At 43.7% G+C, this 26448-nt stretch overlaps 1 protein-coding gene across 4 annotated transcripts in view; it reads left to right on the top strand.

Annotated features, from left to right (window-relative positions):
* The first annotated feature begins 12081 nt into the window (after window positions 1–12081).
* The window catches only part of NRP2 (neuropilin 2), a 148558-nt gene continuing 134191 nt past the window's right edge, over window positions 12082–26448 (top strand). For 2 of the 4 annotated variants that reach the window (XM_020972858.2, XM_020972862.2), the window contains exon 1: window positions 12084–13111. In XM_020972858.2, coding sequence (XP_020828517.1) covers window positions 13039–13111 — 73 coding nt within the window. In that variant the 5' untranslated portion in view covers window positions 12084–13038. Of the gene's footprint in view, window positions 13112–26448 lie in introns of all 4 variants that reach the window. The other 2 variants (XM_020972860.2, XM_020972859.2) reach the window with 2 other exon arrangements.

Raw genomic sequence — 26448 nt, 5'->3', positions numbered from 1 at the left:
ACCTGCCAGTGATAGTAGATGTTAGGAGACCCTGTAACATGCTACAAATACATTTAAATAAAATACATTAGGTCCTTACTCTAAAACTGTCCTAGAATCACAGATTGACAGATGGACCATCTAATCTGATACCTTCATTTTATAGAGTATGTAACTGAAGTCCAGAAAAGAGGGAAGGAATTACATCAGAGGCGAAGGCTCTTGACTCCACTCACTGCTAATTAGTGACTGAATTTGGGATTAGATCCCAGGTCTCTTGAAGCCCAGGTCGATGGGCCTTCCACTGGACAGGGACTCCCTCTATACTGTGGGATCCCCTTAGAACTAAGGCCACCATAACATTGGAAAGAGGGGTTTGGACGTCAGTCCTAACATTTTCTTGGTTAGGCCCTGAGTTAGACCCATTTGATTGCAAATTCCATTTTAAAGAGAACGATGTTATAGGAATACAAGTGTGATGTCACATATTTTAGAAGCGAAACCCGCTGAAGGACAGAAAAATTAAGTGGCAGGACCTAAGTTACACAGACAGTCAATATAAAACCCAAGAGTAGACTCCAGGTCTGCCGACTCTTAGCTTGAGATTCTGAGTTCACTTTGTTATGTAGTCTCCTCGTTACGATTAAGGATTAAGATCCTTCCTGTTATTAGACTGAATTTTCCCAAGATGCATCTTCTAGTCAAGTGCAAAAGTTCCATTTTCCCAGGCCGAGGTAGGGGGGGGAAGGAGGGGGGAACTGAGTAGCAGGAGGATTTATCCTATTAGCGGTAATGGAGTCACACAGGTATAGCAAGTGGAAAATACACTGCCAAGTGTGTGCAGAAAGATTAAAAGCTACTTTTTGGGGTGGGGACACTTAACTGTGACCAAATGAAGCATCTAAAAAACCCATTTGTACACTAGTTTCTTGCTGAGTTCTAACAAGGGAAGAGACAGCCACAGTCCAACAAGTTTGTAACCAAAGCCGCAGGAGAGCTGTTTAAGGTGAACAAAATTGGTCCCTTAAGAAGTTTTATTTTTCATCAGGTAAAAATTTAAACATTTCTTAGAGTTTGCAGTATGCTCTCTAGGGATGCATTTCTAAGAAGATAAGGACAGGAGAAGGAAATTCAGAGAAGGAAATGAAAGCCGTACTTAACACAGAGTTTTTTTTAATTGACAATGATATCTTCTTTTTATATCACCTAAATTTCTCTCTCTTTATAGATAGATAGATAGATAGATAGATAGATAGATAGATAGATAGATAGATATGTGTATGTGTGTATGTATGTATGTATGTGTATATATGTGTGTGTGTACACACACATATATATACACGTACATACACACATGTATATACCTCCTCCTAGCCCCTTCCAAAGAGTCATCTTAAGACTGGTTTTAGGTTATAGGGGCAAAAAACATTCTGCAGCTCTGCAAAAACTATCATGCAACCGGGTGGGGAATTTGAAGCCTCAAGGCCACATGTGGCCTTCTAGGTCCTTGGGTGCAGCCTTTTGACTGAGTTCAGGTTTTGAAGAAAAAAATCCTTTGTTCTGTGAGGTTTGGATTGAGTCAAATGCCTCACTTGAGGACCTAGAGGGCCACATGTGGCTTTGAGGCCACAGGTTCCCCACCCCTGGCTTGGATCCTTCCATGACTTACTAGTACAATCTACCAATATTCACCAGAACCACAGCCTCTCATCAAGATGAATAAATATATCCTTATCTGACAAGTAGTGTCAGCAGGGACTGGGTGAGGGGATGGGAATTCAATTCTATTCAACAGTGAGCACTTATTAAGCACCTACTAAGCGCCTACTGTGCCACTAGTGTTGGGAATAAAAAGCAAAATTGAAAGTCTCTACCCTCAAGGAGTTTATATATTCTCCTTGGAGTAGCACGATGGTTATTCAATAAATATCCCTGGAAAAGCTAGGTGGTGCAGTGGATAGAGCTCTGGCCTTGGACCAGCCTCAGACACTTGACACTTACTAGCTGTGTGACCCTGGGCAAGTCACTTAACCCTGATTGCCTCACCAAAAAAAAAAAAAGACAATGCTTAAAAAATAAATAAATATCCCTGATGGACAATTGTGCTAGGATCCCTGGAGCCAAAGTCAACCTTTGGGTTGGCCCCTCCCAACGCCCAATTTTGAGAGAATAGTTCTGACCAACTGAAAGGGCAATGGCTTTTGTTTTGGGAGTCCTGGTCGATCAAAACTGTGCCCTTCAGGTATTGTTTGCTTATTTGTTCTAAAGATAAGGAATGTGGCTTTGGAGTCTAAGCTCCTGTTTTTTATTATACGCTCTCACTTGGTACCAGTCAGCTTTTTTCTCTCCCTGTTTTCGAACACTGTCCAGAAGAGCAACGTGAATATTTTCTGGGTGCTGAATTCTGACTTTCTGATGATAAAAATGGGCTCATCATTTGCAACTGAAGAAAAAAGAAAACAAAAGTAGAAGAGGAAGAGAGACATTAACTAGAAGTAATTGTATTTATTGTATTTTAGAAGCTATTTTCCATTTCAAATATTCCAGCGTAAGTGTTGCCCCTGCATTCCATTCTCAATGCAAAACATCAGTGTACAGTACTCCCAGGAGGGCTTGTTTCTGCCTAATGTACCCGGGGGGAGCCTTGAAGACATTAAAGCAGTAGCTAGGAGCTTTAATGAAGTTAACCTGCTGAAACCAAGACAGCGTTTGGCTGAAGAGCACCTGAAAGCTCTGGATTATGGCACAGGTTTCCAAAGAAACCCAGTCCCTCATTTCCTAGCTCTGCTGCATTGAGAAGTAGAATTGCACCTTTATATTCAGCCTAATTTAGTTATCTTCCAAAAGGCAGAAAGCTATTCTTTCTTTATTTGTTTAATGCATTCCGAAGATGCAGAATTTTTTTTGTGGTCTATTTATTCCCATCTTCACCCCACCATGGCACACACCATCCCCTCCTCCCCACCCCCCAAGCATTCCAAACCCAAATGCATGAAGGGTATCTGAACTCTGCTTTGGGCCAAAATCTGAGGCTTCGAGTCTGTCCAACAAAATTCTCTACTTTTGATTTAGGCAGAGACTCTGAAAGTCACACATATGTGAGTTTTGTGACTTCTCTTTTCACTGAAAAAAAAAACCAAACAAGTTTAAAAAGCTCAAATTTTTTCTTTCTTTTTTTTTCCAACTTCTCCCACCTCAGTTTCCCCTCCAGTAGTATTTAGCTCCGTTGTATTTCTTTTCTTTCCCTTCCCATTTGTCTAGTGTGTGTGTGTATGTGTGTGTATGTGTGTGTGTGTGTGTCTTTTTTTTTTCATCTCTTCTCGTGATTTCTTGAGGGATGGCGGTAGATTTGGTGGGGGGGTTTTGGTTTTTTTGGGTTTTAGGATTTTTCTGGCCTTCATTTAGCCCGATGTTTTCTTTTCTGGTCACAGCTGCCCCCTGATGGTCTCCAAGCACATTACCACTCTGGGCTTGAAGCCTTAGAAGGAGCAAAACAGTGAATGATGAGACTTAGGGGGAAAAAAGCTTAAGGATAATAAACACATTTGCTTTTAACTCAAGATATAATCGAAGTTTGGAGGTTGAGAGGGGAAATACTTCTACAGAGTATTACTGTTTTTATTTTTATTTTTTTAAATGAGCTCTAATACGCTTCCCCTCCCCTACACACAGGGTTTGATTGGCAGCTCAGTAAACTGCGTAGGAGTAAATATTAGGAAGGAGATTGAAGACTAATGACTCTGGTGGGTGTGAATTGACCCACCCTGAAGCATCCTCAGCATCTAAAGGTCAGCTCCCCAGCTCTCTCCATTCAGTCACTACTTTCAAGCTCAAATGAGCAGTTCTTGCCTTCATAATGCAACATCAAGATTTCTAATTAAGGCATCATTAGTCACAGAAAGCAACCTGAAAAAAAAATCAACAACCCCAAATCCCCATAGTTCTGTGGGCTTATATCATGGTGTATTTGCATATATGCACATACTCACACACTGAGGGGAGGAGGGGAAATAGGTATGAGGAGACGAATAAATTCCACTTTGTAAGAAAATCAGTTTGTGAGCTCCATCAAATCCTGGAAAGTCCCTTGCTTTTTCCTGTGGCTCAAATCAGTAGGTGTGGTTGCCCTAAGAGCCTAGTTGTAGACCTGGTTCCAAGCTCATGTCTAAGGTAGACCCAATCCGATTCCCAGTGCCCACAAATGAGGGAGAGCAACACCCTCCTGGTTCATTGATGGGAAGGAACATGTAAAGGAGAGGTACCAGCCTTACACACACACCAGAATATTTGTTGAAGGGATGGGGTAGGAATTCAGTAACAGCAATTAATGCTCAAGGAGCATTTTCCTATGAGTTTCTTTAAAGGTCTTACAATAGAAAAGAGTTTCAGAATTTAACTTCCCTGTTGAATTTTTATCTTCAACAGCCATGCTGCCTGTAAGGCTTTCAACACTATCATCATAGCATCTAGGGCCTTCTCCAGTCATCCCAATTTATATCTGGCCACTGGACCCAGATGGCTCCGCTGGAGAAAGTGAGGCTGGTGACTTTGCACAGCCCTCCCTCACTTAAATCCAATCGACTTGCAAGTCATGTAATCACCTTCCTGATGTCTCGGTCCTCTTTGAGGTCAAAGGACAAACAACAGCAACAAATATCACCACATCAATCCCCCAATGGGTGCTGGTCCCCTAGACCAGATAGGAAGCAGCCTATCCGGCATCCAATGGCCTAAGAAAGGCTCCCCTGCTATCAAATATCTTTCCCAATTCCCTGTCAAGGTGTCTATAATTCTCACATTACTCACTCCTCTGAGATTAAGCACTGAAGGCCACATTAAAATGCAGACTCTGTATGGAAGGGGCAAGCAATTCAACCCCAACCAGTCATTATACTTTATTGTGAATGTTTATCATTAGCTTCAATTACCTAGCAAGACTCAGGGGAAATGGGCCTAGAACTGAATAATTTTGATAGCTCAGAAAAGTTTCAGAAAAACTGAGCATAGCTGCCCTTGAGAGTAATAGGTACACAGATAAATATATTTTGTACATACTTGTCTGTATACTTGTTTTCCCTCAGTAGAATGTAAGTTTCTTGAAGGTAGGGGTCCTTTTACTGGTGCACCTAGAACATGGTCAGTAAAGGCTTCTTGAAATTATTTGAAGGGCAAGTCCAGCTGAAACCAAAGTTGACCCCAGAAAACTGAGTCTGGTACGTGGTGTCTATTGAGTGGTGTAGTGAGGGTTCCAAGGAGGTAAAAGTCCTGAAAACATGGATTGTCTGGAGAAGATAAATGTCACCCAACCTTCCCATCATTGACACTGCTTCCCAAACACTTTCAGGTATGGTATTACATAATCAATGATGCTGCTTCAACTAGCATTCCCTCCTAGGAGAACAAATGAGATAATGTGGTATGGTGGGATGAGCCCTGGATTTGCAGGTGTTCCATTCTATTCCTCAAGGAAGCATGGTCTGTGGGTCACATGTTTGAGCTTTGATCCCTCGGCCCTTGCTTTTTCCTGTGGCTCAGATCAGTAGGTGCGGTTGCCCTAAGAGCCTAGTTGTAGACCTGGTTCCAAGCTCACATCTAAGGTAGACCCAGTCCAATTCCCAGTGCCCACAAATGAGGGAGAGCAACACCCTCCTGGTTCATTGATGGGAAGAAACATGTAAAGGAGAGGTACCACACCAGCCTTGCACACACAGCAGAATATTTGTTGAAGGGATGGGGTAGGAATTCAGTAACAGCAATTAAATGATCCATTTAAGGCACAAAGTGAGGAGGAGAGTTGGGAGCACTCCAGCAGCATGAACTCCAGATTTGGAAGCGTGCTCAAATGGGGGATTTTCAGGGGGCAAATTATAGGGATTTTCTTGGCTAGGGGCCTACTTTGTCATGAACAAGATGGAAGCTCCATTGCTCAACCTTGGACTCTGTCTATGCATGCACAGATTTCATTTTAGTTACCAATCCAGGGTGGAGGGGGAATTGAAAGCGATTTGGCCTGGGTAGGGGTACAGAGTCAGGGTGGGGTACAGTCCTGAGTGTCCACCGGTTCCCTTAGTATTAGTTCTTAAAGAGCCAGAGTGACTCCATGATAGCCACTCCATGATGGTGGTCAGTAAGACCACCAAACCTGACTTACTGCAGCTCAGGTTCAAATAAAGACTCTGTCAATGTATTTGCTGTGTGATCTTGGGCAAATTGGCCAACTTTTCTCAGTCTCAGTTTCCTTTTCTGTAAAATGGGATACTTCCACTAGGTGGTGTCTACAAATGAGGCCATTTCTATTGTCTTTTACAGGAAATGGGATGTATCACACTTTAATTTCCTCCTGAGAAAAGGTAGACTGAGGTCTTCCTGGAGCACGAGTGTCCCCTGTGTGTGAATAGTGGTATTGCATACATCTATTATTACAAGGGAGAATAAAGTTGAGAGAGCAGGAATTTTTTTGCCCAGTACTCCAGTGGAATTTGACTAAATTTTGCCAATTTAGCTTCATTTCTTTCCATCTCAGTCCTTTAGCCTTTTCCTTTCTTCAGTTTTTTTTTTAACTTTAGTCAATGTCTTACTTTGAGGTAAGTCAAGTCCAGTGTTTTGGGGCTGGAGGTGTTATGGCTTCCACATTTCAGAGAAAACCTTAGGGATCCTAGGAGCCCACCTGGGGAAATACCGAAGTAGAAACTTATTGGGTGTTCATTGAGAATTACAGGAAGAGGAGAAAAATACTGTATATTTAAAGGGTGAATGAAACAACTTGCTCGACTCAGACATTCTTGTGTATAGCAAAAGGCCAGGCCTTAGCAACAACAGAGAAGGGAACAAAAAATGAGCATCCATCATTTTGGAAGCCAAGCTCAGACTCCAAGACCGCTGAAGCTAAACATTAACAAGGGCAGCGTGGTCAATGAGAGATTAAAATGCAATTACACCTCATATCTCTCTCTTCCAGGGCTGAGAGCTTGTTGATGTTAGTACAAAGATAAGGAACCTTATCATGTGACTGGTGGCATGGGCTGAGTCAGTTGTTGACCTTTGAAATTTGAGGTCATAGACAAGGTGTTCTTGGGGCTGCCCCAGGAAGCAGGAACCATGTCTGTTTGGTTTCCTTGCACACCATCCAGCAGCCCCAGGCATCCATGGACACCTAATATATACAATATGATGAAAACAGACAAAAAAAAAAACACACAGGGTGGAGAAAATATCCATTGGGAGCCATTGGCTGGTGGTGAGTCGGGGAGGCTTCTGTCCTCTTGATAACACCAACTACTTCCTTCCAACTTTATTTCTATGATCTTATGTCCTAACCATTAAAATCAGGCAGTCCTAAATTCCTAGTAGGCTATCTTAACTCCACTGGAGAGAATCCTTGTACCTGGACATCATGGGACATGAGGAATGTTGGAAATCCAGTCCTCTGTCTTTAGGTGGTACATTTTGGATATTTCTGGGACTAATAAGAAACATTGTTGCCACTTGTTTGAAAAATCCTTGGACAGCAAAGATAAAGGAATATTTACATAGGTCATAAGATCACAAGATTATAGACAGAGTGCTGGAAAAGATGTCAGAATTCATCTGGTCTAGGCTTGAGGCCCGAAAAGGTTTCTTAACTTGTCCAAGGTTATGCAGGGAGTAAGAAACAGATTGAAAAGCTGCATTCAGATCCACTAAGTCTTGGGATTCCCTCAGATGGGTGTGGCAAATAAAATATGCTTCCCAGAGCACCTCACTTTCCACCAGGGTGTGGCTGATTGGGAAATAGCTTTCTGTTAGCATCCTCTATATGCTTGCTTCACCCCTACAATATCCCTTCTTGTCAGGGTGTTGGCATGTACAATAGGATTTTTAATTTTCTATTCCTATGTTGCAATTCAGGGAAATAGTAACAAATTGCCCTAGGTAAGTCATTGATGTTACCAGTAATTAGGCATTTTGCTACTAGCTCCAAACCACCTCTACTCATTAAACCAGCCACTCTCAGTTGGGTGCCATCCCTTCGGCAACCGCTCATCTCTATAGTCCCTCCAATTTTCTCTATCTCCTAGAAAGTTTCCTGATTCAAGCCAACTCCCTGGGATTTGAGTTTGAGATAAAGCATTTCTAATACTTCTAAGCAAACCCCAGGCTAGAGAATCTACATCAGGCTGAATTGACCTGGGAGTTTAGGTGGCTAGCTCCCACAGACTGGTTGGGCCAATATGAGTAGGTCCTGGAGTCAACTTGTTTTCCTGGGAGACCTCCAAACCAAGTACAGCTCAGGATTAGATTGTATCTCCCACAGCCAAGGATGCCATTACCCATAGCCCCTGTGGGCTACATACCAGATAGAGTACAACCAGATAGAAGAGCTCCTGGGATAATGATGCCTGCCCAAGCATTTCCCGTCACTGTAGAACTTCCAATGTGGGCTTTCTTGCCTAATCTAAGACAGGAAGCTATTTGAAGGGGCCTAGATAGTAGTTCTGACTGCAATTTGCCAAAGATAAGGAATAAAGGAATCCAGTATGATGATAACCACTAGACTAGATGTTGCCTTAATATAGATATAATCTGCAGCTCAAATCTTAGCTCAGAGGAGGCTTGCATCCATGAAAAACAATGTCTTAAAATCTCAGTTATTTTTCAGTTTGCTAAACAGGGAAATAATTTGGTGTCACTCATGGAAATTCATGGGCTAAAAGTCAGAAGAACTGGGTTCTAAATCCTATTCTGTTGTCAACTCACTTTTATGATATTAAGCAACTCACGTCATTTTTGTCCAGGCCACAGTTTCCTTATCTATAAGAGAGAGGACTGGACAGAATACCCCAAAGGGCTTTCCACTCCTGGGATACTACAATTCTAAGGGGGACCTACTGTTTGCTTTATGCAGAGTGTTTGGAAACAATGAGAGGCAAACTCCATTTGGGGGGAAAATACCATTTTTTAAAAAATCATTAAATCATTTAAATCATGGTATTACCATTATTTGTGTCAAGTCACAGCTTAGTGATGTCTCTCAGGTACTAAGAAAAAAATATCTAGCAATTTGACACATTCCATAGTATTACATCAAAGGTATCTGAAGGATGAACCAGCTTAATGCAAAACACTCCCCAAAGGTTGGTCAGTTGTGTCTCAAAGGCTCCTGCAAGCAAATTAGAAATCTAGCTGCTAAGGAACAGGGAAAATGAAGAAAGAGAAACCGTTGGGGAATGACTTCACCTATCATTAGAGTCCCTCCAGATCATCCAACTAGGAAACATGACCAAGTAACCTGTATCCATAATGGTCTGCTCTCATTCTCCTGGGAACTCCAGGTTTTTACACTGAGGGGCAGGACAAACAGTCCAGGAATTTTCATTCGAACAATCTTCCAAATGGGGGTTAAATTCAGCAGTGCCCTAGGACACTGATTCTTAATCCTTTTTTGTGTCATAGATCCTTTTGGGAGTCAGTCTGGTGAAGCCTATGGACCCCTTCTGAGAATAATATTTTAAGTGCATAAAATAAAATAGCATTACAAAGGAAGCCAATTATATATATCGTTTAAATTCATGGACTTTGAAATCTGTCGATGGCATCTTTGGAAGTCTGTGGACTTCAGGTTAAGAACTCCTCTAGGTAAATAAAATAGAGCACTGCAAACCTTAGTTAGGGGATGTGTTATATGGTAAAAAGAGGACTGGATTTGGAGGTATAAGATTTGGGTTTGAATTCTTGCCTTGCTACTTAATGATCTGCATGACTTTGAGCAAGTCACTTCTCTGAGCCTATGACCTCTCTGGGCCTCAGTTTCCCCATCTGTAAAACAAAGGGTTGGATTAGATGATCTCAAAGTTCCTAGCAGCTCTAAATCCTATTAATCCCATGAATATTTTCATGGGTCATATGGCTTTATGCCATGTAGGTTATGTGGTATCCTTTGTTATCCCGTCTTCTTTCTTCCAGCTCCTGTCTCAACATTCCCTTACCCCCTTCCCCAGATCAGTTGGCAGTAATATTTATTACATATATTTAAGAAATAATAATAATAAGAGGGAATATAATAGAGTTACCACACGTTGGATTGTTTGAGGGAATTATCACTGAATTTTTCAATGTCCAACTCCACTTGGTGACCATGGTGACTGTCATCAAAGCATGTGTTCCTCTTTTTACACTGTTAGAGGTACTTTCGTAGGATTTATAGTAGAGGATGCTTTAGAAATTATTTAGTTCAACCCCTTCATTTTATATTTGAGAAAATTGAGGTCCTGAGAAAGGAAATGACTTGTTGATCCTGTTACCTTCTCCCCCTCTGGGTTTATTCCTCTAGACCCAACTTGACCCATTCTGGGTTATCAACTGGAACCTCTGCTTCATCAGAGCTGTAATTTGGATCACCCTGCTTTAGTTACTTTTAAATAGGGAAGGGGGCAGCAAGGGAAATCCTCATACTTTCAAACTGACTTAGAAGTGGAAAAAATGTAATGTTTTTTAATAATTTGGATGCTTTTCTCCTTTCTTTAAAAAAAATGGCTCCTTTGTTGAACATGAAATGTTGCCTTTAGGCCACACTATGTTCTGGCCCTTCTGGAAGGGCTCAGTAACCCTCTGTTCTGTGCCCTTTCAGAGCAGGCATCTAAGATTAACAGCAGGATACTCATCCAAGGGATTTACATGACACTGTAAAAATCTGTGTTATGTTTTGAATCAAGTCTTTGCAAATCACTTCTGATTCAATTTTGTTTTCATTATCTAAGTGTAAATAGCAGTAAAGTGGGAGTTACAGATTTCTCAAACACTAAAAGTGATAAACAAAGCTAAAGCCAAGTCTAGATAAGGAGGTAAACCACCCAGGAGAATCCCACACTCCCAGTAAAGAAGTACAGGAGCCAGTCAGAAGTATGTGTGTGTGTTTCTCGTCTCCAGAACTTTTATTTTTCCTTGTTCTGTAGAGTTTGCAGCGTATGCATATGTGTGCTATTATTTTGACCATTCCTGTTCTAGTCTTTATGATAATGTAGTAATAGGTGCTTAGCGAAGCAAGACAGTTTGGAAGACACAAAACCATTCTAAGAAACAAAGATACAAGTGTTTCCCCAACTGTTAGCTTGCGGCTCTCTCTAAACGGTTTTCACGCCTCCATTTAAAAATAGTTGGCATAATGCTGCTTTTTCCCCCTTCTCTGAGCATTTGTGACCACATTACCCTGGGGAAAATATGAGCCATAAGTGCGTAGTTAGGATGGCATTTCCAGGACCAGAGGTCTGCCTCAGCACCTGTACTTAAAAAAAAAAAACCCAAAACAAAACACTCCAAAAGACTACTGATTTCGCTGATTAACGCGGGTGTGAGTGTTCCCTATCCCCCCTCCCCCTTTCTTGCTCTGATCTTTAGGTGGGGAGGTAGATGTAGCTATTTCACTTAGGAAACGGGGGGGGGGGAAGACATGTTTGGGACATGACAAAGGCTGTGACTAGTAAACCCTCGGGGTATTTTGGTTTTAGCCCAGCCCTGACTGATGGTTTATATGTCGATGCCACGCACTACTGCTCTGCCTGTAGGAACGGATGGATGGCCAAAGCTGCCTGTCCCAGATCAGTCAGGCAACCCACCCCTAGCACCCGCAGCCTATCCAACTTCGCTTGTCAACCGCATGTGTGGTGTTGTATTGTGCTGTGTTCCGTGTGGGTGGCGCCCGAGTCAACAAGGAATTTGTTTTGAATTTAGGGAGAACAGAGATTTATTCCGGTTCCTGCCGTTGTGTGTCTCGAGAGATGGAGAACAAGAGGACGGCTCTTTGAAAGGTGCCCAGTCCTAAGCAAAGGAATTAATAGATTGACGGGCTGAGACCCGGCTCGGGGCTCTTGCAGCAAGGCTTTGCTCTCGTCGCCAGTTGTGGATTGGAGGTGGGAAGAGGAGTCTGGGTGGGAGCTGGATTAACTTTGATCTTGCGGCTGACTGGCTGGCTGGCTGGCTGGTTGGAGCTGCTGCTGCGGCGGCTGCTGCTGCCACCGCTCGGATGTACAAGCTGGGTCTGAGCGCCGCTCACTGCCGTGTGTCTTCGCGTTTGCCTCTTTAATCAGGAACACAGAAGGGGCGGGCCCTGAACCGGCGTGTAATCGGATAGCTCTGCCTCTGCTCTGACATCCACATGCTGCTTTGCCTGAAAAGGCTGCGAGGAGCTGAAGGGGAGGCAAAGAAAGAGGAGAAGGCACCGAGCCCACAAGCCTCTGAACATCTTCACATACACAGACACAGAGAGACACGCACCGACTCAGGAGCAGAAGGAAGAGGAGGTGGAGGAGGGTGGACGGAGAAAAGACCCAACTCTTAGCCCCGATCATCATCGTTCAGATGAAGGCGGCTTCCTCAGCCCTAGCAGCCGCCGCAGCAGCAGCCGCCGCCGCCGCAGCAGCCTCACACACAGTATAAATCCCTGAGCTGCCTCCACAAGCCTGCTCTTCCCACACACTCCCCCCTGAAACTGGCCAGACTGGGGGAACTGCGCCCAGCTCAGCCACGGACCTCAGAGGACAACCCCACTCAGGGAAACGCACCGAGGGGGAGAACTGACCGATACCGGCAGATTGTCCCTCCGCCGAGTGTCTGTACTGTGTGTGTATGTGTGTAAGTCTGTGTATCGGTGTATGTGCCTGAAATTATACATTTGCTTGTGGTTTGTGTGATGTCCAAAGGCAAGCCTCTCTTATTTTTATTTTATTTTATTTTTTTTATCCCTGGCTTTCGGGAAACGCTCGTGATATAACATAAAGGCAATGACACTTTAAGGAACTGGAGAGAATACATTTTTTTTTTTAAGGAGGAAAGCGGTACCCTCTTCCCTTCTTTCTCTCTTCTGATTTCGAGAGCTGCCCTTCCTCCTGTTGAGGTGCGGTGGGTTTACAAACCCAGCAGAAGGATAGAAGACGGGACGTCAGGACCCCGCAGGAGGGAAACTACACAATTAGGAACACTTGGCGGAAGAAATTCTAAGGAGGAAAATAAGAGACACCCAAGAGAGACTCCCAGTTACCAAGGAAGACCTACACATCAGCTGTGGAGAAAGCCCCTTCTCCAAAAATGGATACATTTCATCTTCTCTGGGTTTCTTTAGCTCTCAGCTTTTCAGGACCCGGAGTGATAGGAGAAGCAGGTAAGCCCTCGAAAGTTGTTTTCTATGCGTTTGTGATCGTTTTCCTTAAAAGCCAGTGCAAATGCAGGGGGTGACGTACACGCAGCGCAGAACAAGACTTACTCAATAATTTAGACAGACCCAACCATCCTTCTCCACCATCACTGCTTTAAAAATGCAATTTTTCCCTCCTGCAAGCAGTAGTGTGTGTGTGTGTGTGTGTGTGTGTGTGTGTGTTTTGAAACAGACAGTTTTTGGCGGTGTTCAGATGTCACATATGGACTGAATCAAAGGTTTAAAAATACTACAAAGCCTTCGCATTACAGTTTTAGGGATTTTTTTTTTCATGTCTTGAAGCAGAACACATCTCCCTTGAGTTTCCTGAACCTAGCCAGAAAAACATAAATCATTTGTATTCACCCCATTTAGCTACATAGAGCAAGGCAAAGTGAAAGGGTTGGGAGAGGAGGGGATCTAGTTTTCATTTTCAAACATTGCTCATTCTTTTGAAAGGAATAGATGGAAAAACCTCAAAAATTATATGGTTCAGGCTGATGGAACAGTCTAGCTTAAGGTATGAAATAAAGGGCCTCAACTAAATGTTTTCAACTGATGAGCAGGGTTCCCATTTTTTAATCCTGGTTTCTGCAATTCCACACTGTGTATATGTGTCTGTGTGTTTTCTGGGAAAGTAAATCATATACAATTTTTATTAGATAAAACAAACAGCATGGCCCTCAAAGATCTTGTGAAGGGCTTAGGAAACTTTTCCTTATGGAATTCACTCTAGACCAGTGGCCAAAAGAGAAGGTAGGCAAACTGCTGGCTAGATAAGCACAGAGGCCACAGTATAGAGGATGGACCAGGCAGTAATGGGGATGCGGGGATTGGAGCACGTGTGAACTTCATGGAAAAGGCCTCATTTCTTAAGGGAATGAAGGGCAACTTTACCCCCTCCTTCCTGGGGAGAGTTTCCATGATGGATCTTTCTCTCAATTGATTACTCAATCGATCTGGGATCTGACAGCTCTTACCAAGAACTAACAGGTGACTGGGGGGAAAAAATCTACACCCAGATACACCTGACCCATCTGGAGGATGTGTGTTAAATACACTCACTCCCCAAGTCACTAGTTTGCAACAGGGTCTTAAGAAGAGGCCCAAGCCTTCCTAGGCAAACCCTGCCATGTATCTATCCATGGCTGAGTGAGGTTAGCCAGCCGCCTGGTAATTCGCTGAGTCTGTTTAATTTGACAGAGCAGCTTTCTCTACTTTATGTGCTCCCCTTACCTCTTTTCCCGCCCTAGTCTTTTAACTTGAGTGTGTGTTTGAGGGGGAGGACGATTAAGGAAGCACACTTTCTCTCTGACAATCTTCGTTTCCAGTTATTTCTCTTTCATAAAAGGATCGCCGGTAGGGCAACTATACCTTCAGCTTACCTACCTGGTGGGATAGGTATGGATCCTACCTTAAGGGATTCCCGACACTCCCTATTCTCTTTCCTTAATTCTAAGGTCACAGCATGAGGCAAAATTAAATTACTTCCCAGTCCTGGATGCTGCATAAATTATGTATGTTTATGTAATTTACTGTGTGTACTGGGAATAAGCGGGGCCCATGAAACATTATTATTCATTCATACACATACTCACATAGGCCCAGACTGGGGGAAAACACACACACACACACACACACACACACACACATTCTCCTAACGTTTCCCTTTATGGGGTGGGGTGGGGAGCAGAGAGAGGGAACAGAAGGGGTTGTGAAGTTGGAGAGCAAGGGAGCATCTCACACCACAGATGTTCAGTACATCTGTTCCCCTAGTCCAGTGGTGTGTGTGTGAGTGTGTGTGTGTGTGTGTGTGTGTGCGTGTGTGCGCCCAAGCGCGCGTGCCTGGGTGTATGTAAATGCTGGCACCCGTCAGGGAACAAACACACTCGGGCTGCAGTCTGGCTCCACAACCCTTCCATTACAACCCTCGATGCGTCAGTTCTATAAAAGTCCAGGGGCAAGGTGAACCAGGCTATGCTTCAGGTTACCTGCGCTGGGGACCCTCCACGTCCAGAGGCAGGTGGCCGGGTGGGGGTGCAGGAGACTGGAGCAAGGGCTGGGGGGGGGCTACCTCCTCCGCATGAGGAGGCGTCTCGAAGTTGAGTTTTTCTGGGGTTTTCCAGCTGCAAACTGGGCGGGCAACCCGGGAAGCTGCACAGAGGGGTGGCAGAGGGTGAGGCCGAATGAGACCATCTGACTCATCAGCGTGTGCGCCTGGGGTCTGGAAAGGAGACTAGTGGAGATAAAGCCTCTGGATAACCATTTCCGAGAAGGATGAAAATGGGGGGGGGGTGAACAGAGAGAAGGGAAAGGAAGAGAGGGCGAGAGTTCATGTAAGATTAAAATAAAAACCCACTATCTGCTCTTTACAAGACACCTGGGCGTCTTGGTCAAGGAAGCTGATCTTGCGGCGGTGAGGCGCGGTTAGATGCAACCGGTCTTCAGTTTCTTTTCAGCTCGGCTTCTGCTCCGTGTCCTTCGCCAGCACCGCAAACTCCAAAGCCCTTTTTGCTTGGTCCTCCCCTGACCCCCGGGCTCGGGAACGCTCGAACCGCATTTTCTCAGCCAAGCCCGAGTCCCAAGCGACGGACGCCCCCAGCACTGCACTACGCTATGCGCCAACTTAGCGCCGCGCAGCGCCCGCTGGAGTCGGGGAGCCGCCTATGCGGGAGCCCCGGGTCTTCGAGGGAAGGGAGGGAGGAAGGAGGCCAGCCGGCCTGCTGTTCTGCGGAGTGGGAAATAGGGGCTATGGAGGCTGCAATTACCCAAGCGGCTAGGAAAGAAGAGATGGGAGGGAGAGAGACTAAGCTGCAGGAATCGGTAGAACTTCCATCGAGACGGGGCAGCCAGTTCCTGAGCCCACTGCTGTTTAACAGGTGAAAAACACACCGCTGGGAACAAATGTGGTCGAGAGGTCGTACCTCCCCAATTCCCCCCAAGTCTTCTGGGCTGCCCCCCCACCATCGTCTCTTTCCCCACCCCCACCCCCCACCCCTTAGCGGAGCCTGCATCGATTTGTTTGGGCCGCACAGCAGAAACCGAGCCAAGCGATCCATAAACATTCTATTAGGTAAAAAATATTCCCAGCGAAAGCAAAACGCCAGCACAAACTCGGGAGAAATTAGCCCCGGGGAGTTTGGCCGAAGCCAGCTCCAGTTCAATCCTGCGCCCCACCCCCGCCTCCCAGGGACCCGCGACACTCCGGGGGAGAAGCTCTCGGCATCTCCGCTCTGCGGCCCGGGGCCAGAAAGTTAAAGTCGTAGCCGCAGTTCTCCTCAGGAGAAGCAATTGCAGTTGCAAATGAGTTTCCTCCGTCCCCTCCCCTTCCCGTCCGCTGTCTCGCTTGGGCTTTTCCTCGTGAGAAAGAAATTCACGGCTAATGCTTCATTTGAACTGATTGATTCCTTTTTAATACCAACATGTTAATAGAGGCGAGGCGAGCTGTGATTAAGCGGCTGCCCCTACTCGCCCCTCGCCTCGGTCTGAGAGCTCCTCCTCAGTCTTTCCCACCGGTACTGAACGCCTTGCCCTGCGCAGCCTGGGGCGGTGTTGACTGTGCCCGGGGAATCCCGCTAGGTCCGCGGGCCGTCAGTTGGCACCGGGGCGGAGACCAGCTTTTGTACTTCAGTACCGCAGACCCCTCCCGTTCCCAAGAACCGGGTGTCTCGCTAGTGAATTGTACTAGGCGGGGGAGACCTGAAAGTCTCAATTTACAATACTGGCAAATCCTCTCTGCAACCCGCGGCTCGCCCCACCCTCTCAGCCATCCAGCGCCCTCAGCTCCGGGACGAGGGGGTGGGCCCCCGAGCACTGGCCAGCCCTGCCCTGTTCTTGGCCACTGAAGGGCTACGTTTCAGCCCTTGTCTGTGGGTTAGTGGGTTGAGCTAACCAGGCGTCATCCATCAGGCGTTAGCAACTTTTTCTCTCTCCGCCTATGGATCAGGCTAGAAACAATGATTCAAGGTTTCTCCCCCTCCCCCAAACCCCCTAATTCCATGACCAGTCCGTTGCCAGACCTCATCTATGAAGTTTTAAATCCTGCGTGTTTGACTTAAGACACTATTTTGGATGGAGGGAAGAGGGCCTGATGTGATATGAATTCAGCATCTTGTCAGGGCTAAAAGATCAGAGCAGAGGTGTAAAAGCTGTAGCTGGAGTAGAGAGAGGCCAGGTTTGAACAAAACTCCACAAAAAAAGAATTAATGAAATTCTGTGTTTCTGTGTATAAACTTATGTTTGGAAAGCTCTCCCATATGGTATGTCCCTCCAAAAACTGCAGTGGCCATGAGCAGTAATAATAATTCATGTAGCTCCTTTTAGCCTGAGGCAAGATTGTAAGCTCCTAGAATCTGGAATGTAAACTGGCAGGGACGCAGTCTTTTTCTGTGTTTTGTAGTCTCCAGCTATACACACATCCTGTGGATGCCCAATAAACATTGACTGATAAGCAGCCACCTGGGACCGAAAAGCTGCCGCCGCCCTTTGGTAATACTGTGCATTGCATAAGTGAAACCTAGCCGGCGGGGTATAGTGGGGATAGGGCGGGGGTGGGGCTTGGAGGGAGAGAATGTTGGGGAGGGGAGAAAACGTTGGGGAGAGGGAGAGGTTTTCAGACCAAGGGCATTAGGGGGCAGGCCCTTGCTTGTTACAAAATGTGCTGCATAGGATTGTTAATGTCCAGGCAGCACCTAGGGCTTTGATTTTTAAGATCTTATCCACCGGGCCTTCAAACATTTAGCTACGCAGCACTCAATTAAGCTACCTTGTAAGAATGAAAGGCAGCGCTGTCCCTGCTGGGACCTGAACCTGTGCTATCCAGAGACGGGAAGCTACATGCTTACTCTACACCAAATGACTCTTGTTTCTAGCTTTTCACTTTGAAAGGCACAACAGTATGATACCCCACACAGCTGAGCACTTCTTTAGCAGAAAGAATAGGCCACCGTAGTGCCTAAAGGGGAAGGAGCACTGGAATTCGAGGGGAAAGACCAGAGTTTGAAGTCTGGCCCCCTGTTCCTTATTGTCTGTAACCTTGATCAGATCACTTAACCTTTGGGGGCTTCGTTTTCCTCCTCTGTAAAATGAGGGGGTTGAACTAGAGAATCTTTAAGGTCCCTTCCAGATCTAAATCTAAATCCTTATGAACCCTCTTCCCTGGAAATATAAAGGGCCAGTAGCAAAAGACCGATTTACATGCAAAGAGCTAGCAATTAAGATAAACCATTTGAAGAGGGGTTAGTGAGAAAAAGGGGAAAAGACCCTGGAACGGAATTCTGATGACTCCATTGCTGTTTCTCATCTTCTTTTACAACTCTCAGTACAAACATACATATGTATATATATTTTAAAGCTGACACAAATGTGGGAAATGTCTAACTTTTTAACTGAAGAGTAATGTTGACTAATACAGGTTTAAGAAAAACAAACTCCCCAACCTGATCCTTAGAGCCATTTAGAAACTATTTCAGTAACTTTGATGAGATCTGACAATTTTTGAAAATATAGAATATAAAAATAATACTTCTTTAAGTTCCGTTAACCTTTACTTTCTGGCAGTGAGGTATTTTCCAGGTAAGGTAAGGTTGAGTATCCATTGGTGACAGATTGAAAAAGCTTGCGCTGGTTTGTTTCTTAAGCTCCTATGAGAGGGTAAACATGATCTGGTTCAGGAAAATCTTGCAGCTGCAGAGCAGCAGCATATAGCTTGAGAGGCAACACGTTTTGTTTGTTTGCTTCTTTTTATCCCTAGAGGCATCTTTTGTTCAATACTTCAAATATCTGTTCCAGGTAGGTCGTTCATGTTTTGGAAAATCCACCTGGTCAGTTTTGAATCTGTTCCCCGCCACATGCTGTGGAAAGGTGGTCTTTGGAGGTCTCCTCTACAGCTTTCAGAAGTTTGTCTTTCTTGCAAGTTCTGAGGCCTTGGTGGTTTGCTTACCTAACCGGATTCTGTGGAGTTGGATTCCAGGACACCGTGGCCTTGCAGCACAGATAGCTGGCCTGGAGAAAGCATCCTTCTAAGGGTTTAGGAAGCTGACAAGTTCAGATAAGGCTGGGATCCTATCCTATGGGACCTTGGTTGTATTAATAAGGAGAAATTAATTTTTAACCACTGGGAACATTGCCAAATTATGTGACCTTTGGCAGACCAGCTGTGCTATAAAAATAAATCCCACATATCTGAAAAATATGCTCCTATCCAGTAGAACAATAAGAAATTGGGCATTTATTATACAGATAGTGGGGTTGAGAGAAAGGGGAGGAAAATGGGAGTTTGTCTAAAACCTCTGTTTGTTGTGACATGTGGCTGCTGACACAGACATATCCCCACTGGGTTTCCAAAACACAGGAAAGAGGGACAGGATTACAGGGAAAGCCTTCAGCACTGAGGGATGGGGAAGGTGTTAAATGCTTCCAGTCTACCACACCCCTAGGCTTTGGAGACATTTCTCTTCATCCATACATGAGGATTATTGGCCTAGAAATAAAGCAAAGGGGATTTTCAGAAATGAAAAAGCAATTGTCTTTACCCAGCCACAATCAATCATGCCTGCTGTTTAATCTAGGGGCTAATTACCAAGAACCAGGGGTAACTGGCTTCTTAGGGCTTCTCAGGCTTTTTGGTAACACCCCAGCTTTTCTATTAACACCTTCAAGTTTTTAAAAGCAGTCTCAAAGGGATCCATCATAGGTACACAGAAGAAACACAGAACTCTTGAGATGTGTTTTGTACACCAAAGAGTAAAGATCTCCTGACTTTTATCAGGTTCTATGAGAAATATGTAAACACTTTAACTCAGCTATTACCCCCCCCCCCCCCCGAACCAATGGTTCCATTCATTTTCAAGTTATTTCTAGACTCTCTTCAGGGAAGTAAGATACCTCTACGTTTGGCTACTTTCAAATTCTCCTAGAGAACCAACATGCTTACCAGCTACTCTCCTCTTTCTTACTTTCTTCATTTTCCTGTCCTCTTATTGTCTTCCTTCTATTCTTTCCAGTTTGCTTTTCAACTTTTCCCACCCTTCTTTTTCCCCCATCTTTCTATCCTTCATCACTGCAAGTATGCTCAGCAGGCAACCCTATATTTAAAGGCACTCTCCAGAATATATAATAACTTCAACTCTGGCATTAAGGCCTCTCCACTGCTGAACTCAAGAAAGTCATCATAAAGGCAAAATAGCTTTTACCCAGCAAGACTCTTAATAATCCCATCTCCCCCGGGTCTTCATAAAAGAGTCATGATCTAATCCAGAAAAAAAATGGATAAAATAACAATAGGAAACATCTCCACTGTGGCATGAAGTTGATAGAGCTGCTGGCCAGCCTAATGCTAAACGCTCAGAGTAAGGCCCTGATAACAACCTGCTCTCTGCTTCAAAAGATCCTTCGATAACTAATGATCTTGCTTATTGGCAAATCTTGGGGCTTCTACTTACTTGCCCTGTGAAAGAGGATAAAGGCAGCTGCAATTTACTGGATGGAATTGTAGCAATAATTGTTTTGATAAAGGAGAAAATAAAACAGATGTGCCTGAAAGGCATGGGGGAAGGGCAGAGGGGGTTGAAATAGAAGGAGGGAAGAGAGGGGACAGAGCAAGGGAAAAATCAATTGCAAGCACACCCTTTTAGTACTGTGTTTGGTCTATTAGTTTGCCTGTATGTGGCATCCTAAAACTACTAACTACAGCCACTTAAGGTTTTAAGAAAGAAAAAAAAAACCCACAACCAAATGTTGATTTAATAATTTCATTTTATCAATACAATTAAAAAATTTAAATAGCCTCTGACCTTTTGAAAGCTGGTTTTACTTAGGGCAGAAGGTTTGTGTTAACTCTGGTCAGAAATTCACATAGCTTATTAGAACTGAAAGGGACCCTGGAACTATTTTAACCAACCCCCTCCTTCTTGTGGAGGTCCAGAGGGGTTAAGTGATTTGCCCAAGGTCACAGTCCATAGCTAGTTAGTGGCAGAGGAAGGTCTCCTGACTCCTGGGCAGCCCCAGCTGCCTCTTGAATCACTTAGGATTGTAGATTTATGGCTGAAAGAAAGCTTAGAGATCATAGGGTCCAACTCTTTCATTTTCAGAAAACGGGGGCCCAGAGGTCAAATGACTTGCCCACAGTCACACAAGCAGTAATTTACAGAGCCCAATTTGAACTCAGATCCTCCTATTCTAGTCTTTTTCCATCCCTCACCCCCATCCCCTTACCCTTTGAGTCAGTGGCTTGCCTGTACTGGTTAAAACGATCTGAGCCTTTGAAGTCCATTTTGTGTCTCAACTTGGGCAATTTATTTACAATTTCAACAAACTGTGTACAGATTCTCATTTAATAACACCTGTGGGGTTGTGAAGAGTTGAGGAAAAGGGAGAAAAGCTGGAGAACCAGTCAGTAAGATTTGGTTTGTTGGTGGTGTTGTTGTTTTTGTCAGTAAGACTTGTTACCAGGTTTCCTTGGCATCTGTCATGTGCCCCGGGATCATTAGGCAAATGAAAATGGGTACCTCTTCATTAATTATATTTTCTGCCCCTTCGTATTATTTCTGATCCTGAAAATCAAAATGAATGTGAAAATGGTGCATTCGGCTGGATCTCAGAGTTGTAAATGCGGCAACCCCTTCCTCCCCTCCCCCTAGGTCTGCTGAAACGGTCAGGATTTGTAATCCCAGATCTACCACCACAGGCATCAGAATTACATTTGCAGTAAGGACTGGGGGAAAGTGGACATAAATATAAACTAATGATATTATATTGGCTGCCCTATTGGAATTGCATTTGTTTATGATATAAGATGACAAATAATAAGGTTACCCCAGGTGGCATTATGTGAGGTCAGAATAGGAAATCTCATCAAAGTCACATTTCAAAAATTAAATGATGATCTTTTTTTTCTTTTTAGAGTTTTGATGGGGGAAAAGAGGCTTTTAATAGCCTTATTTCAAGACTCCATTTACAAATCTTTTTTTAGGAGTATTTATTAGAAAAACTTTAGAAGGGAGAATTTGCTTTGCTCTCACCCCATCTCTCCCCATCTCTCCACACTCACAGGCTTGTGCCTGTTAGTTTTCTCCCTTCTCTTTCTCCCCCTAAAATGCTTTTATTCAGATTCTGAACTTTATCGCTGCAAAAGTTCACAAGGATTTCCATTTGCTACCTTTTCAGGAGTTCATCATTCACTGCCACCCTGAACTATAAATTGAATAGATTGTATCCCTTCCCAGTTGCCTTAGGAAGTGGTCAAACGGCTGCATTCCTGGGCTGATGGATTGGCTCATTTCTTTCTAGCTTAAGCCAAGACACAGATTTTATGAGACTGCCTTGTGACAGGCTGAAGTCACTTTGAATAAAACAAAATCCTGCTTCAGATCACAGAAATGACTCCTAAAATCAGCTTATCCAGGGTTGCTGGGTAAAATTTGGTTAAACCCTGAGCAAAGGACTTAGATGAGCTGGGCTGGGATTTGAAGAAGCTCTCTGGGTTTTCTTTTTGTGTATTTCTGTGTGTGACATGTTCCATGCAGAAATATGTATCCGTAAGACATATAAATATGCAACAGCATGCAGGGTTGTAGTGCAAAGAGATACTTGAGCTCCTCATAATCTAAGACAGAGCTCTTCTATGTTCATCATAAAAGTCTAGGAAATTTTTATCACAGAAGCACAAGTCAAACAAGTGTGACACTTTGAATAAATGTGTTCTGCATCATGGAGGCTTTAGTGACTTTTAAAACTATCTGTTTTATTGACTCGGGTTCCTTTCTTCACCAAAGCAAAAAATATTGGAGCTCTGAAGGACCTTAAAGCTCCTCCATTCAACCCTTCTCATTTTACAGAGGTTTGGTGGTTAGCCTGGGTCTGACTGGCACATCCATCTCTACCCACTCCAAGCCCATTGCAGTCCTTAGGGCCCTGATGACTTGCCAAAAGGTTGGGCCATGAATTTTAACCTGATATATTCCTTTTCTTCCTAATGGGAAAGTGAAGGGACCCTGCTACTAATAATATCATGCAGTGGATAGATCTTTAGTCTTCTTGTTCTGGTCCTTAAAAATGTGGGGGCTAACTGGTGGGTTTTTTCCCCTAAAGTAGCCAACATATGTGATTTCCAAGAGGGATACAAAGGATGAGTTTCTGAATCCCTTCTTCAATTGGGCAAAACCAGGAAATATTTACACCCCCTCCCCTGCCCCCAGACAAACTAATCTAGTTATAACTCCCCTAACAGATGGATTTTTGGAACCCGAATATAGAGTCTTACATAAATCCCTGTTAAATGTTATCTTGTTAATATCAGTCCAACATTCGGGGTATTTTTAGATGCTGACTCTGGAGACAGGCAGTGTAGTCAGTGGATAGAGTCCTGGATTTAGATGGAGTCATAGAATCTCAGTTCAAATCCTGCCACTAATTATTTGGGCAAGTTACTTTGTCTTTGTGGACCTTGGTTTCCTCATCTGTAGAATGGGTAGATTGGACTAGCTGTCCTCTGTGGTCTGTTGCTCAATTCAGTAAATGTGCTTTCTGGGAAACCTGCTCTCTTTCCATTTTCTTGATGCTTTTGTACTTCAATGTTTTTGATCCCCCTACCTCTCTTTGAGAAAAACCACTTTTAGGTCTATGGTTTAAATGTGCAGCTCTTGCTTGCAGTGTGTGGACCTCCAGAGACTTCTTTTATTTATTTATTTTTTGTTTGTTTCCCAAAATGCTGAATAAAGAACAGTAGCAACAACTAAGCCTCTCTGGAAAGTAATAGGAAGCCTATAAGGTCCTTTCCCTTATACCTTCTTTAGGGCTTTGGCACCAAATAGTGACTATTTTTTACTATAATTCAACGTTACCAGCCCACCTGCCTTTCCTTTCCTGCCTCTGACTTTACTCATGTGACCCTGGACAAGTCTTAACTTTTCTGTGACTGTTTCCTCACCTGTAAAAAAGAGGGAGTTGAATTTGTAGTTCCAAACCTAAGTTCCCATGATCATTGATGAACCCTAGAGCCTCTGAAAGCTTACAGTTGTTTGAATCATTAGCCAGAGGCATGTAGCAATCACTGTAACTCACATTTATATAGTACTTTCACATTCATCATCGTACTTTCACATTCATCATCCTGTTTGATCCTTTCAACAAGACTATGGGGTAGGTAGTACAAGTATTTGTCAATAGTCCCATTTTACAGATGAAGAAATGAGGTAAGAGAAGGTTCGGCCACAAAGTGGGCAAGGGGTAAATCTGAGACTTAAAACCAGATATCAGCATAACAGAGCACTAGAAGGGGAAAGGAAATCCGCTAGTCTACCCCCCCCCGACTCTTATGCACAGCTCCTTCCATTGTACAAAAGAGGAAACTGAGGTCCAGAAAGAGGAAATGTTAAAAGTCACACAACTAATTAGTGGCAGTTCTAGGTCCAGAAACTACTGTTGTTTTGACCAAACCATACCCTACTATGGGTGTTCTGTAACATTTTAGATATGGCCCTTTGCTCTATTAATCAACAAACAAACAAAAACATGATAATATGTCTCTTGAAAGGTTTTAAAATATCATAGATTTAGAACTGGAGGAGACTGTTGAAATCCTCTAGTCCAAAAATGTCTTTTACAGATGAAAAAAATGAGGCCCAGAAAAGTTAATTGGCCCAGTGATAGAAGGGTTGTGGGAAGCAAAGATGGTGTGCTTGTTTTTTAATCATCTCCATTACCCCAGCCTGCCTCCAACCCTACCTGATATCCAAGTCTTGACTTGAACAGGAAACCAATTAATGCCTTGATTTTGCTCCTAAATTAGCTTAATTATACTTCTCATAAGCATGGTGATATTAGCATGGAATCATGGGATTGATTAAATCTTTGAGAGTTACTTGGTCCAGCCTACCACCTTCAGGTAAATACAACTCCTTCTTTGGTTAATCCAGGATTTTGCCACTCCCCTTTGGGGAAATGAATTTGTCTTAGATGAAAAGTACTCACTGGATGGTTGTGGAATGAAATCTCTTGTCTAACTGACAAAGGTTGAGTAGTTCACATTGCAGCCACTCCATGACTTTGGAATGGAGATAGTTTGCCTATGGAGAGTGGCTAACCCAAGGGATTTTGGACTGAACTCTGTAATTCCTTGCTTTGACATTTCTCATATACATGGGCCATTTTGAAAAGTGATGGAAGCTACAAAGAGATTGCTTCAAGAGTCTGTTGTGGCTCTATATGCATTTTAGGAGCAAAGTACCTGAAAGTGGGAAGGGTGGTATGGATTCTAAATGAGAACATGGGAGGTGGAAAGGGATTGAGTATGTTTTCTTTCCAGTCTTTACTTCTGTATTTCAAGAGTCCATCTCTTTCCAAGAAAAATACAGGCTGAAACTCCAATATTTATCTTTATGGGATGGTTGTCTGTGCAAATGATGTGTGATATTTTATGTGAGGGTGTGAAAGTGTGTACAAGAGTGAAGTGTGAATTACTAATATGTATATGTAACTAATGTATGTTCAATATCTCTATTTGTGTGTGCGTGTGTGTGTGTGTGTGTGTGTGTGTGTATTTCAGAGAGAGATATCCAAACAAAAATCTGCATTTATAAATGTTTGTGTGTTGAGTAAGCTCACCCCATGGAACTAAAACAGATGTTTTTAAATTCTCAGATATTTTATGAGAGTCTTTCATTCAGATAAAATAAAGGCAGAAAAAGGCTGGTTGCTTCTCCTGTTTGGGTTGCGCAATGAGTTTCTGGGAAACAACAGAAAATGCTGTATTCCTGCCTCAGGATAAAAATAGTTCCATTTTTGGTGGCCAAATCTGAAGCCGAGGAAATGATTGCTCCCCAGTGTGGATGAGAAATAAAAACTTCGTATGAGGAAGTTTCCTGTCATTATAGCTAACTTTTCTGTGTGCATGGCCCATGGGAGAGAAAGATGTTCTCCCAGAGTGTTTGGGAGGAGAGAGGAAATAGAGAGGAATGGACTTTGAATGGTCACTCTTCTCTAAAGGAAATGTTCCCTAAACCGCCTACCCCTACCTAGAAATGATCTCCATCTCCACTCCACCAAATCTCTCCTACTGCACTGCTTGATCATTTTTTCATTCTGACTTCTATTATAAATAACTGTGCATACGTTTTATACACCCTCCTATCAACCCCCTTCCCCCCCAATAATCTGGAAACTCCCCAAGGGAAAGAAACTGAGTTTTATTCTAATCACTATATTCCTGATGAAAAGTCTTGTACTTGGTGGGATAGCAGAGCCTAGGTTTAAAGCTGGAAGGGAATTTAAGGATTATCAATTCTAACCCCCAAATTTTACAGACA

This window comes from Phascolarctos cinereus, unplaced genomic scaffold, assembly GCF_003287225.1.
Source record: "Phascolarctos cinereus isolate Bilbo 61053 unplaced genomic scaffold, phaCin_HiC Scaffold_7;HRSCAF=346, whole genome shotgun sequence".
Taxonomy (NCBI): domain Eukaryota; kingdom Metazoa; phylum Chordata; class Mammalia; order Diprotodontia; family Phascolarctidae; genus Phascolarctos; species Phascolarctos cinereus.
Note: the sequence above shows the minus strand (reverse complement) of the source record. Positions and strands in the feature narration are given on the sequence as shown.